General features: G+C 40.7%; 1 protein-coding gene across 4 annotated transcripts in view; it reads left to right on the top strand.

The window, feature by feature from the left end:
- Positions 1–15,358, top strand: part of si:dkey-92j12.5 (multiple PDZ domain protein) — a 40,434-nt gene extending 25,076 nt beyond the window's left edge. For 2 of the 4 annotated variants that reach the window (XM_052083424.1, XM_052083421.1), the window contains 22 exons: positions 508–672; positions 1,807–1,984; positions 2,391–2,501; positions 2,828–2,893; positions 3,220–3,291; positions 3,764–3,863; positions 5,144–5,352; positions 5,844–5,935; positions 6,021–6,144; positions 7,475–7,549; positions 7,628–7,912; positions 8,058–8,141; positions 8,861–9,054; positions 10,208–10,355; positions 10,834–10,905; positions 11,069–11,192; positions 11,295–11,347; positions 11,634–11,756; positions 12,074–12,178; positions 13,010–13,104; positions 13,503–13,626; positions 14,590–15,358. In XM_052083424.1, the coding sequence (XP_051939384.1) occupies positions 508–672; positions 1,807–1,984; positions 2,391–2,501; positions 2,828–2,893; positions 3,220–3,291; positions 3,764–3,863; positions 5,144–5,352; positions 5,844–5,935; positions 6,021–6,144; positions 7,475–7,549; positions 7,628–7,912; positions 8,058–8,141; positions 8,861–9,054; positions 10,208–10,355; positions 10,834–10,905; positions 11,069–11,192; positions 11,295–11,347; positions 11,634–11,756; positions 12,074–12,178; positions 13,010–13,104; positions 13,503–13,626; positions 14,590–14,736 (2,746 nt within the window). In that variant the 3' untranslated portion in view covers positions 14,737–15,358. The remainder of the gene's footprint in view (positions 1–507; positions 673–1,806; positions 1,985–2,390; positions 2,502–2,827; positions 2,894–3,219; positions 3,292–3,763; positions 3,864–5,143; positions 5,353–5,843; positions 5,936–6,020; positions 6,145–7,474; positions 7,550–7,627; positions 7,913–8,057; positions 8,142–8,860; positions 9,055–10,207; positions 10,356–10,833; positions 10,906–11,068; positions 11,193–11,294; positions 11,348–11,633; positions 11,757–12,073; positions 12,179–13,009; positions 13,105–13,502; positions 13,627–14,589) is intronic. The other 2 variants (XM_052083422.1, XM_052083423.1) reach the window with 2 other exon arrangements.
- Positions 15,359–15,817: the final 459 nt, after the last annotated feature.

Genomic DNA, 15,817 nt, shown 5'->3' with positions numbered 1-15,817 from the left:
AAAGTACTGTGGGTGCCAAAAATACATTTGGGCAGGACTCGATTGGTGCTGCAGTTTCATATTTTTCCCCCATAATGTTCTTAGTTTGTCATTAATAAATAAAAAAGAACACCAGACCAGCAAAGGCCAAGGTAAAATAAGCTTGATTTAGATCAGTACCAATTTGTAAACTTTCTTCATTTGCTTGAATTTTGTCAGTCGGATGAATACTTCTTCAATTATTTAACCCAAATTATGGTTTAGTCTTTAAACTTTATTGCTCACTTTTCATGTTCATTATTTAATATTGCTGTTCAATGAGTGCTTAGAAGGATTGTTTTAATTCCTAAGAATGTGCTCGGGATGAGCTAATTGCATTTTTTAAATATATCTGATTTATGTGGAAGCCTTTAAAATATGTATTCTTAAAACTATTCTTTTTTTCAGTCTATCATAGAAATTTGTTGTAAATGCTTTTTCATTTCATTAACATTTCAGCTCTGAATGTAACGGTATTTTTCTCCTCAGCCAACAAAATCTCTACCTCACAAAAAGGGGGGAGGAAGACCCAGAGAGGGAAGAGAAAAAGGAGGAGAATGGTGTGGATGGTGAAGTCCTGATGAAGTTGGATGTAAACGAGGAGGCAGAAGATCATCATTCTTGCACTCCTGTGTCTTGGGACCAACCTAGAAGGTCAGTGATTTCTTGATGCTACTTCATGTATCTTCCCATTAATACACATTCATATTAATGTAACACGTTTCCTTTTTTTTTTGTTTTGATTTTATTCACCTCTCTTAGCTTCTATCCTTCAACGTGTCCAGGTCGTGTTCAAAGCACATAGTAGACGAAAGGCATATTGCTAATGCGCATCTCAATCTGTTCTTGTGGTATTCATGATCGCATCCCGCTTGAATAAATCACATAATGTGTACTTTTGTGCGCTTTTGTGAGTCTACCCTCAGCAGGTATGATATTCAATTTTTTCGACTTAATCCGTGAGACTCAGCCCAAGGCGACGAATACGGAAAGCTGAAAGAGTGAAAATAAATAGCCCCGGATTAATTGTCCCTCCTGCAAATGTTCACTGTACTGTTTTCAGCCAAATAGGCCTCTGTCAGGCAGACAGGAAAAATGCATTCACACCCTTCCCACACATGTTTGGCATTCTTGACTGTTACCTTGAAAAATGTGTGTCAAGCCTTGAGAAATACTTAAATGTTTTATAAAGTGCTGGAAAGGCGAAATTATGTTTACAGTTACTCGCTATCTGCCACTTTGTTTTTAAGATGGAGTCATAAAATAAATTATTTGGGTCAGCCTATTGCGATAATTGCTAAAATAATAATGCATTGCAATAATTATGTCATTGTCATTTCCTTATAAAAGCCGATATCCCAAGCTTCATCCAACCAGGTGAAACATGGACGTTCTGAAGGAAATAAACAACATCTCATTTTTCTCTACCTCTACAAATGTGTGGATGTATGCGTTACTTGGAACAGGTTTAGCTTCTATTGCTGAGTTTCCAATTTCCATGATATTACATATGGGCATAAAACTAGAGTGCCTGAACATAAAAATGATATTTTCCAGTCATGCGCACCATTTCTTCTCCCTGGGCTATTACAAATGTGAATGTTATGGTTTGAAAAAAAATACTGCTCTTCAATTGTGAAAAAAAGAAGTATGTTCCTATTCATGGGGTAGAATTTGATCTCGGCAAAGGCAGATAAACTCTAGCCGGGTTCCCCGTCGTCAGTACAGCACCCTACTCTCGGTCACTGTACAATCCTGTGGCGCATGTGTGTTTTGCTTGCCTTACAGGGTGCAGCTTAATCGAGCTCCAGGCCAGTCCCTTGGTATTAGCATTATGGGAGGCAAAGGCATGGGCCAGAGGCTGAGTGGTGGCGAGATGATGAGGGGTATCTTCATCAAGTACATCAGCTCTGATAGCCCAGCAGCGCATAACAGCACCATCCAAGTTGGGGACAGGATATTGGAGGTATATGTGTGCGTGCGTGCGTGCGTGTATGTGTGTGAGATGACTTGCAAGCAAAGGGACAGAAAAATAATTGGTGTTTAAAAAAAAAAAGTTGAGTGACACTATAGCCACAAAAGATGGAAAAAAGAAACTATGTCCTGCCACTGAATATTCCCATGGGAAGTTTTTTTTTTTTTTTTTTTTTATAGTCAGGCTTGCCTCGAAGCACAGCTTGTACTTTGTAACCATTGAGGTGGTGGACTTTCTCACGCTTTAGAAAATGCAAATTAAAACATACACGGTATGTTGGTCAAATGTCTTGATGTATTAATAGACATATTGTTGGATTCAATCGAAAGAATTGCGTAGCAGTAATGAAAGATGTGGCCCGTATTGATTGACAGCAGTGGATTGTTTATGGTCAAAGGTGTGCGGTGTGGACCTGAGTGATGCCAGCCATGAGCAGGCGGTGGAGGCTATCCGCGGGGCGGGAGACTGTTTAGACCTGCTGGTTCAGTCCAGACAGCAGGGAACACAGGTAGGCTGCAGCTTAAACCCACCGCAAAACCGTTTTATTTAATGTTTTATTTATTAATAAGGCTAGGTAGTCGCTAGTATTAAATTTAGCACACATTGTGTCATAGTTGAGTCCTTTCAGAACTCGATTCATTGATTTATTATTCCCTTTCCTACCTTCCTTTCTGTCTGTCTATCTATCGAGCGAGCCAGCTACCTAGCTCGCTCTCCTCTCTCTCTCTTTCTCTCTCTTCCTCCCTGACCAGCCATCCACTACTCAACCAAACTGGACAGGCCATCTGATCTGACGTCATTATGCTTGTGTTTTATTTTAATTTTTTTCCATAGTCGTCTTCGCTTTTCAACCATGAAAGAACAACTCCAACCTTGCCATCCAACTCACACAGCAGCCAGGTAAAAACTCATTTTGTCAGTGCTGTGATGTTTGCCGCGTCTTTAAGATTTGAGGGTGGAGTGGGGGAAAAAGTTTGGAAAAGATCTTTTTTTTATCTGCTTCTCAATCATAACTTTTCAAGGCAGGCCATGATGTAATATTTCTTCTCCCACATTTTTGTTGGACTGTGGTGTATTGGGGCCGCTGTATATAGTGAGTCATGCACTCCTACGTGGCATTTCTTAGAAATGAAGATGCGGGATGTGGTGGTATTTTTTATGTTATTTTTTTAATGGTGATGATGGATTTAGAGCTGGCATCGATGTGTCTCCCCTCATGATCATAGGAAGTGCAGCATCTTACTGGTTTGTTCCTTAGTCTCCCCCCTACAAACCCGTTCACTCCTACTCCATTTAAGGTTAGTACCTTGTTTCGTTGTGTGTGTGCACCCTTGTGGATAATTAGGATACTAAATAAAAGCAGCTCTGCATTAGCATCTGTGCCAAGCCAATTTTCCCCAAATTTTAATTAACGTACATATTTGTGGATAGAGCCCGTGTTGTTCAAAGTCCCTCATAGCTACCTTGTTTGTTCGAACCCTTTGTTTTCATTCTTTGATGGAGATTCATAACGCGCTAGAATAAACAGTGTGCTCTTTTGAAGTAAGTTTGCATGCATTTGTAAACGGTGTTCAAAAAATGATGCATGATTTTGGCCATCTTTCATGTTATTTATAGCCCGCGTTGAAATAGCACGCATTAATGCATCGCGGGCGTCAGTTTTTCTCCCACAAGCATTCTGAACAGGCCTCAGGAGTAGTCCAACTCATGCCGCAAGGATTCCCCGGGGCATCTCAACAACCGGCTCAATAATGCAAAACCTCTCCCAAGGTACCTCAGCAGACTTCCAATCGAGCAGGTCGGCGAAGCCCTGTGACTGTGAAGACACCAAGCATTGCAGCCTCTGATGATAAGGATGACGGTGGCAGAAGTAAGCAAACTTTACTAAGACCTTCTTCAAAAGGTTTACAGAACTAGAATTTAACACACAAACACACACATGACATGAACATAAGTATTGGGACACATAGTTTGTACATGCGAATATTAAAGACTATTAAGAGAGTAGTAGATATATGAAGAAACTTTTCACATGGAACCAGCATTCCTGGAATATTTCAATATGATCGTGCAAATCAAAATGAAGGCGATACTCCGGCCTTTTACATTTGTATTTGTAAATGTTGCAAGCATTTTAAAATGGAAACAAAAATGCAACATAAAAACCATCCACAGAGTTGCACATCAATACTTTGGTTTAATCCAAACAAAACTAAATACTTGTACCCTTACTTAACTCAAGCATCAAAATGTTTTGTTTTGTTTTAATTTCGAAGAGAACGCAAACAGCTACAGTAAAATCAGGAAAACGAAACACTTTGCTCAAGAACAACAATAAATACTATATAGTCTGTAAAATTTGAACATATGAACGTGCTCTAAAACACACAAAAAAAATGATCCACATTATATTGCATTCTTCTGGTGTATTTTTGATGAAATCATCCCAAACTTTCAACGCTCTGTTGCTAGGTACCCATACCTCTTCCATGTGTGTCAATGACAGACACGGCGAGGCAGTTTTGAGAATATACATCAATTATTAAATTAATTGTTGACAATTTACATCTAGGTAATCGTGACTAGTTGACTAATCCTGGCAGTCCAAGTCAGTCTTGTGGCCCATTTTCAAATGTTCTCTTAATGTGAGTTATCCCATTGACCAAGGATTGGAACAGCAACTCCTTTTGAATGTTTGAATCAATGACCCCAAGCAACAATCACGCACTTCGTGAAACTTTGTCAATTGTATTCATTAAAACATCATAAAGCCTCAATAAATCCACAAATAAATGACCGTCCCCTCTCCTGTGTCTCGTATGTGCGTGACTATGATTACACTGATGAAGTGAACATGCACATTTCTCACGCACACATTTGTCATCCTGGATATGTGCACTCGGTATTGAACACAGTCATCCCTCAGCATTCTGACAGCGCGTCTCACATCATCCCCTCCAGACAAATTGCTGCAACACACACCCACGCAAGCCCCTCTGGAGTGTGCTGCTTGCCCTCCACATGAAGTGTCACTCATTACCTTCAGCATGCTTTACTTTTTGAGGTTCACCTTATCGTCTACTCTTCTCCTCCTAACAATCACTTTATTTATTTATTTATTTTTGCCAACACTGTCTCTCCACTTTTCAGAAAAGATGCTGCAGCGTTATGGCACCCTGTCAGGGAAGCTTCATATGATTGAGTTGGAGAAGCGCACGGCAGAACAGGGTTTGGGAATCCGCCTTGCAGGGAATAAGGATGGCTTCAGGGCCCGCATGAGCGTCTACGTGGCGGATATAGACCCTCGAGGACCTGCCGGCTTAGATGGGCGAATACAGGTCGGGGATGAGTTACTAGAGGTAAGAAGGACATGGAATGGGGATGTTGGGATGAAAAAGAGAGCAAACACTAAGGTGGAAAACGTATCTATTCCAGGACTCTGGTCAATGTTTGATTTGTTTGGATTTTCGGTTTAATGAGATGCAGTGATACTGCCGTCTTGTCAGATTGTACGTGATATGCAGGCATCTTGTGAGATGTCATGAAATGAAGAAAGAAACACAAAAGAATTGTTCACAACATTTCAGATTTGTAGAAGTGTTTCCACTGCACAGGTCTCAAAGATGAGAGCAGCAAAAATGGAAACAGCATTTCATGAAGAAAAATGACCTCTTGAATGATTGCTAGTGCCATTTGGAATTCTTGCAGTGACTGATGAAGGAACAGGGAGGAGTTGGGGACAAATGTGTAGGAAGGGAATGATTGACAGGAAACGGGAGAAGATGACAGGAATCAGATTCATGTGGTGATGGATGGGATAAAGAACACCACTGGCTGTTTTGATTGATAGATCAACGGTCAGATCTTGTATGGACGCAGTCATCAGAGCGCCTCCACCATCATCGATAATACTCACTCTAAAGTCAAGATCATTCTCGTCAGGTGACGCCACACAAAGCCTTTCTCAGCCACATACAGGATAAATTCCAACGACCACATTAGATTGTACTGTATGTTGTTTCCACAGAAATAAAACAGCGACCGAAATGCCCCAGAGCCGCTGCACAATGGTGGGTGATGACACTCAAAGCAGCCAGACTGACTCGGACGCTCATAAACAAATCTCTACAGATGTCCAGAACATCATCCAGGTATTTTTCAAACACACTATATTCCATCAGCATTTCTTTAATATAACCAGAACATAAACCATTCAGCACTTCACAGACAAGTAGCAGAAATCTAAAATGTATCCTACAGCTGACTATGTGCCAGAGTAAAGCTTTTAGGACAGAAGCCAGATTTTGTGAAATGCTTGTCAACTGTAAAAACCATGGCAATAAAAGGGTTCCTCCCAAAATAGCTCACTACTTGTCACTAGAACCTTAATGGCACCACCTAACCCGTGGACCTGTAGCATTCAGTGGATCCATCAGTCGGTAAAGAGCTCTTTTCAACCTTCGAGCCACCATATTTCTAAGTGAGCCAAACAAAACAAAAATGGGACTGCAGAGAAAACCTAATCGCATTTGTTTGTGGCATTGCACATCACTATATCCATTTCCATATTTACATTATGTAAACATCACACTGGGAAGGAAAATCATTACCTTAGTCCAGACCTCAGGGACCTTATTGCTGGCTGCTGCTGTGACTGAGGGGGGTGAGCGGGGGTGGGGGCGAGGTTCTGTTAAATGAATAGAGGATGGAGGGGGAGGTAAAATGAATAAAGGAGAGAAAACAATAGGGAAAAGGTAGTTCAAAACAGAAAAAAATGATGAATTTGAAATGCCCAATAGATTTTAACCTCAGTTCAGCTTAATATTTATCCAAATCATTTATGAATTAAACCAGTTGCACACATAGTTCCATCAGGTTATTTTTTTTGTGCTTAAATTAAGCTATAATTACCATTTATTACATAGACAGACTATGCAGTACTCAAACACCACTTCATCCATTAATGAACATTTAATTAGTGTTTGAAAAATGCCCTTTTCTATTCCAGTGTGAACACTCTCAGGATGAAAAGCTCAGACGTTGTGAGCCGGGCCCCCTCTCAGGTCCCACGTCAGTGACCTCGGACCTCACAAATGAACAAATATTCCCACAGACACAACAGTCTTGTTGGAAGACGCTTTTATTGCTATATCCATAATTTATCTTGCTGTAAGATGTCCCAATATAATAGAATACAATAATGAGGGCCATGTCTGCGCATAATGTATGCATCGGTAAAGGTTCTTAAAATGAGTTTTCTCCCTTGCTATTTCCGGTCCTAATTCTACTCGATTAACCTTGAGTTTGTGCTTGCCATCCCCCACTCATGATGTCGTCATACACTAATAAGCTTTCATGTTGGGCCCAAGGCTACAGCTATTGAGATATTTGGCCAGAGGGTGTTTGAATTTTAATCCCGCTCCTGTGTGACATCAATTCCCGTATATGTTACTTGTCTTCAACACTTAGCTCTGTTTGCAGGACAACACCGAAAAGGTTGGGGACAGTGTCAAAGCAGTGAATGATGAGACAGGGACTCACTTGAAGGTGGCGAAGGTACAAAGCTTTGCTCATCGGAGGATTTCATCAGGTGTATTTAATTATTGACAGCTTACTCTGCTTCTCATACACGAGGCCACTGTCAAAGGGTCTACCAGCTGCCCTGAGGCTGCCTCAGCCGCTTCAGCCTCCTTGTCAAAGCCTCATCAAGTACCATCGCCCCTTCTGGACTGCTCCACCACCATGGCCCTGAGCGCAAAGCAGACCACTCCTAAGGAGCGTCGTGATTGCCGTGCATCCACTTCAGCGTCTGACCCTCTTAACTGTCCCGTTGTGGCTGGCAAAGAAACTGCCATAGAGATTTTTAAGGGAAACTTGGGCCTGGGTCTCAGCATTGTTGGAGGATGTGACACTCTGCTGGTGAGAGTGATAATTAATAATTGAGTTGTCACCTCTTTTAAAGTGTTCTTTTTTTTCCTCCTGAATAGGAGACACTGATGTCTGCCTTTAAGCACCTCTAACTGCAATCAAGTTGTAAATGTATTTTTCTAATGTTATCCACTAGGGGTCAGTAATAATCCATGAGGTGAATGATGGAGGAGCAGCGCAGAGAGATGGAAGACTGCAGGCTGGGGACCAGATCTTCGAGGTAACATCAACAATTATTGAAAGTCAGTCTAATTAATAGAAACTGTGCCTCAAAAACATCCAATTGACTTAGTAATAGAAACGTGCCTCTGCTTGCGCAAAATTTGGTTGACTCATGCAGTCTTCCAGAGTAATGCACATTATTAGTGGCTATTTTTAGAAAGTACACAGAATTGTGTCTATTGTTGATATTTTGACATTTTGTACTATTAATTGCACCTATATTTATTGTATTTAAAACAACCACAAAGCTGCCATTTAGTCTACTAGCTTAATTCCAACACTAAATAGCATCAATGTTTTGGTGGTGTAACATGTGAACGCAAAGAGTGCATTTAGACGGAAAGAATAGTAGTACTCACAGTCATATATTCTTGATCCTCTGCAAAGAATGGCTCATACTACCATTCTTATTAACTGAGAGGAGTTGAGATGGCTCAATGACTTCGGATATCACGGTATGTTTAGATAAAGTACAATCGTATGGCGTTCTACATTCATCATTAAAATACGTTTGGGATACATTGGAAATTAATTTCTATGAGATTCTTGGATTATTGGAAAGTTGAGTGTTTTCACTTCAGCTTCGTGGTCACAGAACGAATTAAATGTATATATCAAAGTATCTAAAGACACCTTTGCACTTTGGTAGTGAATGCAAGTTTTAAAAAATCCGCAGTGCCATCGTACCTCTGTAATTTTTGTCTCCCTTTGCTTCAGGTTAACGGGATTGACCTGAGGCAGGCCACTCACGACGAGGCCATTAGTGTACTGAGACTCACCACCCAACGCGTTGAGCTGCATGTCTTCAGACCCCAGGCGGCCTACAAGGAGGAGGACCTGTGGGATGTTTTCAGTCTTGTCTTGAGGCCACATCCTGTCAAGGGCCTTGGCTTCACCACTGTGGGTAAAAGGTACAGGATGCCGAACAGTATCACACTGCCTCAATAAACTTTAAACGATGTATATGTCGACCATGGTAATTTTATTCATAATAATTCAGTACCATTCAAAAGCCAGTGAACAGTTTCACTTCAGCTGTTACTCTACTGAAATCTCAGATTTTGTTGAAAAAATAAGGTACAACTTTGAGAAAGACTTATTATAAAAAAACGGAAGGATACCTAATTGGGTACATTGTGGTGATTGACGACCACACGTCTCCAGTAGAAACGGTGCTTCTTTATGATATTTGAACCTGATTTCTTGTCTGAAGTAGTTTCTCACCTTTGACGGGGACTTTATTGATCCATGCAGGCAGGTGGAGGAAGTTTTCATGTTGATGCTTTCAGTTGATGGATGAGGTTATTTTTTTCATGTTGTGAATTTCCTGATGATGTCACATGTGATGTGATGAATGATGGCTCTGACCTAGGAAAAGTATTGATAAAGGTGTCTTCATGTGGAATTGATCCGTGGCTGTCAGTGCGTAGCCTCACTTTCTACTACTGTACTGTTCTCTTGTTTCCTTTACCTTTCTATATTACACAGTGTGGTAGATAACTATTTTAATGAACAGTTTATTTTTGAAATGTTAACAATTACATGTTGATTTCAGAAAACTATGCTGGTCTACTGTTGCAACGTGAACATCAGATCACATTTGATGACCAATTTAAACCCATGTCATTTCAAATGGTTCACATACATGTTCTTGCATGGATTTTTGAATAATTTTTTGAACCGCCCTTTCCAATGATGCAGTGAAGTTATTTTGTTATAAATTATAATGTCACGAATACTTGGAACATAGATATTGATGTGAATTGTGTACCTGATATTGTGGCTGCTCACATGTATTAGCATAGGCCCACAATATATGTCTAAGGACATAACGAAATCACACAGTTACGGCATTCTTTAATAACCATAGCAGTGCAAGAGGCAGCTCATATTCACACTGCATCACTGACGTGTGATAAATTATACTTAATGAGTGCTAATTTTTTTATGGTTCTTCCTGTACGATAAGTGTGACGTGATGCAAAACAGCCGGCTTTCAGGTCCCGTCGTGTGTTCTCTTTACGTGCGACAGACACAGCGTTGACCTCTGTTTTCTTCCAACAGGAATGACACCGGCATCTTTGTGTCAGATATCATCAAAGGAGGCGTAACGGATTTGGATGGCAGGTTGATGCTAGGTGACCAGATTCTGTCAATCAACGGGGAGGACATCCGTGCAGAATCACAAGACCTTGCCGAGAGGCTTCTGCAGGTAAGGCAGATTTCAATTTGCACGTGAGATTACCTCTGTGGGCGGCCAGGTAGTCCAGTGGTTAGCACGTCGGCTTCACAGTGCGGGGGTGACTGTTCCACCCTGACACCCGGGTTAGATTCCAGCTTCGGCCTCCCTGTGTGGAGTTTGCATGTTCTCCCCAGGTCTGCGTGGGTTTTCTCCGGGTGCTCCGGTTTCCTCCCACATTCCAAAAACATGCGTGGCAGGCTGATTGAACACTCTAAATTGTCCCAAGGTGTGAGTGTGAGCGTGGTTGGTTGTTCGTCTCTGTGTGCCCTGCGATTGGCTGGCAACCGATTCAGGGTGTCCCCCGCCTACTGCCCGGAGACAGCTGGGATAGGCTGCAGCACCCCCCGCGACCCTAGTGAGGATCAAGCGGTTCGGAAGATGTTTGAATGAATGAATGAATGATTACCTCTGTGTCAAAACCATACTTTTTGTTTGTTTCATGTCACAGAATTGCTGTGGTGTGTTTCACCTAGAGGTGGCTCGTTTTAAAGCCGGGTTGCCATACCCTGAACAGAACCAGGTAAACTGTTTGCTAACCCAACTTCTGATATTCGTCTTGAATGTAACCAGTTGTGTTATTAGGTCATCATATTTTTCTGAATCAACTTTCTAATTTGAAATATGCCTGCAGTTTTCACATTCAGCTCATGCAATATTTTAACAATGTTGCTTTGTGAATGTAGGAGTACTTTAAGTTGTGCTTTATCCAGAGTGAAGACTCGGACTGTTCCACCCTGACACCCTCAAGCAGTTCCACTGCTTGTGTCGGCCAACAGAGGGAGGCAGAACACAGAGGAGGGACCCACAGTGAGTACGATGTTATCTTTGTCATGGTAAATTACAATATGAATGAGCTGTGTCTTAAAAAGGATTTTGAAAAGGCACCATAATAACTTAGCTCACTTTCAGCTCCAACAGCATTTGAAGACAACCCCGACTACAGAAAAGTAGTTATTAAAAAGGTTAGTGTCTCTTGAATACATTTGTATTTGCAAGTGCTTCATAGTGTACAAGAGAAACTTTAGACACATTTGAAAGTACTCTCAGTGAGCATAGCAAAGTCAATCATGTGCTTGGTGAAATAAGTCCAACGCTATTCATGTGTACCTGCGCGGGCTCGTGGGTGCTCGTGGGTGCTTGTGTGTGTGTGTGTGTGTGTGTGTGTGTGTGTGTGTGTGTGTGTGTGTGTGTGTGTGTGTGTGTGTGTGTGTGTGTGTGTGTGTGTGTGTGTTTGTGGCATCATCACAGGGTCCACGTGACTCCCTCGGCATCACTTTAGCAGGAGGAGTGGGCAGTCCCCATGGCAACGTACCTCTTTTTCTTGCGACCATGGATACCAGTGGAGGAGCTGCCAAAACACAGCAATTAAAGGTGTGTGTATGCGTGCGCATGCGTCCGTGTGTGTGTGTGTGTGTCTGTTTAAACTACTGTACGCCTCAGGAAAAGACATCTGTCATTTCCATCAAACGATGAAGACTCATCCGCCAACTTTATTTCTCACAAGACATGCTACTCATACATTTAATTATTGTATCTAATTATTGACAAATATTTCAAACATCCCGAAGACTTGTTCATAGTTGACAAATTGTTTAAAGCAAACTAGTTTCACGTCACTGAAATGTCCTCGCAAAAAAAAAGTAAAAAAATGTCAGGGTACATTTTTTAGTGTACTGTGTTCCCATCAGCTAGGAGACAGGATCCTCAGTATAAATGACGTCTCCGTGGAGGGAATGACTCACATCCAGGCCGGAGCCTTGCTTAAAAATGCCATTGGTGCAGTCACCCTACAGGTAATGTCACCGTTTCCTGTACCACAATGTCAAAACATATATAAATCCCCAACATGATCAAATATTTATCTTTTTTTTTTTTTTTAACTGAGAATAGAATTGAATAACTCCATAATGTGTGCATATGAGAGTCTTTAGTTGTTTCCCGGTAGTGGCTAATGGTAACTGGCTAACTGCAATCACCTCCTCCATCCTTTGATTGCTTTTAGTCTTCAATCATGACTGCTTTCAATTAGACAGAGAGGAATGAAATGGCAGAAAATTGAGACTTGTCAAGAGGTTACTGGAATATATCATCGCTTTATCAAATAAAGCAATGCAAAAGGTCAAATTAATTAAAATGAACATGCTTTAAAATCTGATGCCTCACTTGACCTTATACGTGATGACAATGTGGGCCAAAAAGTTTTGCAATTAAGCATCATCCATCTCTCTTAGATAGACTGCCAGTTGGGCCTCATTTGAATGATTTCTCTCAAAGGGCTATATAAAGTATGAGCCTGGGAATTTGGCCCAAATTGTATTGTTGTGTGCCCTGTTTTGATACACATGTTAGTGAATCAGATGTGAGGGGTTGTTCCATCTTTCTGGGGGCCACTGATTTTTTTGGATGTTCAGGACAGCTTGAATAAGTAGATTTTCAAGGCACACGTGTTTGTACATGTGAAAAATTTCAGAGTTTCCAGGCAAAACTAAGCCCCGAATAAGGCACCTGAAATGTCCGGCCAGTATCAATAATAAACAGCAAATTCAAACTCTCCTTTGCACCCCAAGGGGGCACACACAGGCCCTTATAAATGAACAGAACTATTTTGTGTGTGTATACTGCAGGTGGCAGCTGGACGCAACACTCATCATCCCAGCGGTGTACGTGAGCTACCATCGGGCCAGCCCAATAGCCTGCCAGGCTTTCACAACAACCTCTGGTACACAGTCTAAACGGCGTCAAATTTACACTTGGAAGAGAGGAAACTATTTAGAGGCGTGGATTAATTGTACTCCAAAACAATTAAAATCAACTTTTATTTGATGAGAACATAAGTTACTCACCCATATTTTATACGGATGATAGTAGATAGTATTCTGAAGATTTACTCCCGCTCTAGTTGCCGAGGGAGCCATTGGACCAAATCTGGTCTTGTTAGAGTAAAATGTACTTGACAAAATTTACAGAGTAGTGACCTCACTGTGTCGTAATAATTCCCCATTCAGTGAGTAAGTAGTTGTAGTGAAGAGAGCGCGATATCAGTTGTTTGTGTGCAGCGCTTAGAGAAAACACAGTATGAAAACAATACAAAGTTTGTTTGACATTGTATGCTCACAGCACTCGGATGTATAAGACTGTCAGTCTGGATCGAGGCTCTTCAGGCCTGGGCTTCAGCATCGTGGGAGGCTTCGGAAGCCCATATGGAGACCTGCCCATCTACATCAAAACGATCTTCAACAAGGTCAGACCCAGTCCATGCGGACACACAATGAAGTCATATCATTACACTCATAATTGTTCAATTCTTTTTTTTTTTTTTTTTTTTACACCAATAATTGAGCAACGTTGGCTGTTTTTACACACGCCATCAAACGACAGCGGCACAAAATGTATAATTTGAAATAATGACAAGTTTGTCTCAATTTACACTGAGCAAAATCTGTGTCCATTTAATTGAGCACAAAGCTGATATACTCAGAGGTACCTAAAAGCATTAAATGTTCTCAGAAGCAGACAGTGCGGTGCATCTTATAATCCGATGCGCCTTATATATAGATCAATATTCTGATTTCTTAGATTTAGCATTTTAAATGTTCTGTAAAGTGATTTGTTAAAGCTGCAGTGGTTGTGAGCGCTCTATATAAAAAAAAAGCTGTATTGTATGTATTCCATTTGTCGTAGCTCCATCTAGTGGATGCATAGCGCAACCGCAGCCACTGTTGTAGCTTCTATTCTATGAGCCTTATCATGAGATGCAAAGAGTTTTAAAATTGTCCATTCATTGAAGGTGCCCCTTCAACTCCGAAGCGCCTTATAGTGCAGAGAATACGGTATTCTGATGTTTCAATAGCCACAGGTTAATTCACAGGTTTATTTTATCTTCTACCATTTAATTGTTCTGCCTATCAATCTATGTCAGTGCTCTAGATCGATACACAAGCATATATTATTAATGTCCACATTTGTGTCCTTCGCATCCTCGTTGGGAAGGATTCTGTTGGCTTTTTTTTTTTTTGTTTTTTTTTTTGTTTTGTTTTTTACATCAGGGAGGCCTGATAAAATCCAGAATTATGAATCCATGAATTTCACACTTCAAAACATTGAGGGTTTTTTTTTCCTTGCAAACCAGCATTTCATCATAGTTGTGCATGCAGTTTATCGTCTTACCTCTGTGAGGCATCTTTCCCATCATTTTGCTCCGCAGGGAGCAGCCATTGAGGATGGGACGCTGAAACGAGGCGATCAGATAATTGCGGTGAACGGACACTGTCTGGAGGGGGTGACACACGCCGAAGCAGTGGACGTCCTCAAGAAGACCAAAGGGACTGTGCTTCTCACTGTCCTCTCATGAGTTTGACCAGCATAGCACATAATTCATGGAGAAGACCCTCAAAAGGGAAGTCAATTATTTTAGATGAACTACCTCTTAACTTCGAGCACAGCCCAGGTACTCCATAGTCCCAATATATATTGTATAATAACATATAAAATGTAATCATAATTAAATTGGGTTTTTGGGGGGGTCAAAAATCAAATTGCATTTTACAATGAAAAAAATTCTCAAATTAATTTCACTTTAAGAGCAAGCCTGAATAGTTTTGATTATATGAATTTCCAACAACTTTCCTAAATCTGAAATATGCCAAGTGCTTTTGCCAATATTTTGTGTGGCATTAAAGTGGAAGGACTATTTTGTGATAAGTATGGTAAGTTTTATTTAATGATGCTACAAAGCTACTGTGTGAATGATGTTTTAATGCAAATTTTGTTTTTTTCATTTTTATTGCATAGTGTGTGTGTTTTAGGAAGTGTGCCTGTGATGAGTGATTGTTTTCTAATTACCGGTACTGTATTAGTATTCTTATTGTCTGTAATGTATTCCATGGTTGTTATAGGAACACAGTGTTTGGAGTCATACAACAACGAAATATGCTGTAAGTGTTTTTATTAAATGATCATTTGTTAGTAAATTACATCATCTGTTTCACACCTTTGTGTGGAGAGAAGCAGCCTTTGTGGTAGGATTTTTTTGTTTTGTTTTTTTGTTTGCCCTCACATGAGGAAAAATAGCATCCAAACACATCATGGATATTTTGAAGCCTCATTGTCAAATATGTAAAAGATATTTCTTTCCATGTTAGCTATTCACCAAACTTGGTCGGCAAAGAGTAGACCTATAGTGGAGTGAAGTCCTTACCGACGAGCTACCACCACACACATCCAGTATAGGTTTTTAAAGGTCAACATTTCATGGCGAAGGTGAAACATCCCCCTGAAATATGCTTGGATAAGCACTCTAGATCATAAATGGATGAAATTGATGTATTCATTAATTTTTTTCTTGCTATTCTTCGATGAATCAGAAGGCCTTTTAAGTGCTATCATAACGAGTGTGTGATGGCAACTGTTAATTTGACTGCAGCGGGCTCAAC

Source organism: Hippocampus zosterae, chromosome 13, assembly GCF_025434085.1.
Source record: "Hippocampus zosterae strain Florida chromosome 13, ASM2543408v3, whole genome shotgun sequence".
Lineage (NCBI taxonomy): Eukaryota > Metazoa > Chordata > Actinopteri > Syngnathiformes > Syngnathidae > Hippocampus > Hippocampus zosterae.
Note: the sequence above shows the minus strand (reverse complement) of the source record. Positions and strands in the feature narration are given on the sequence as shown.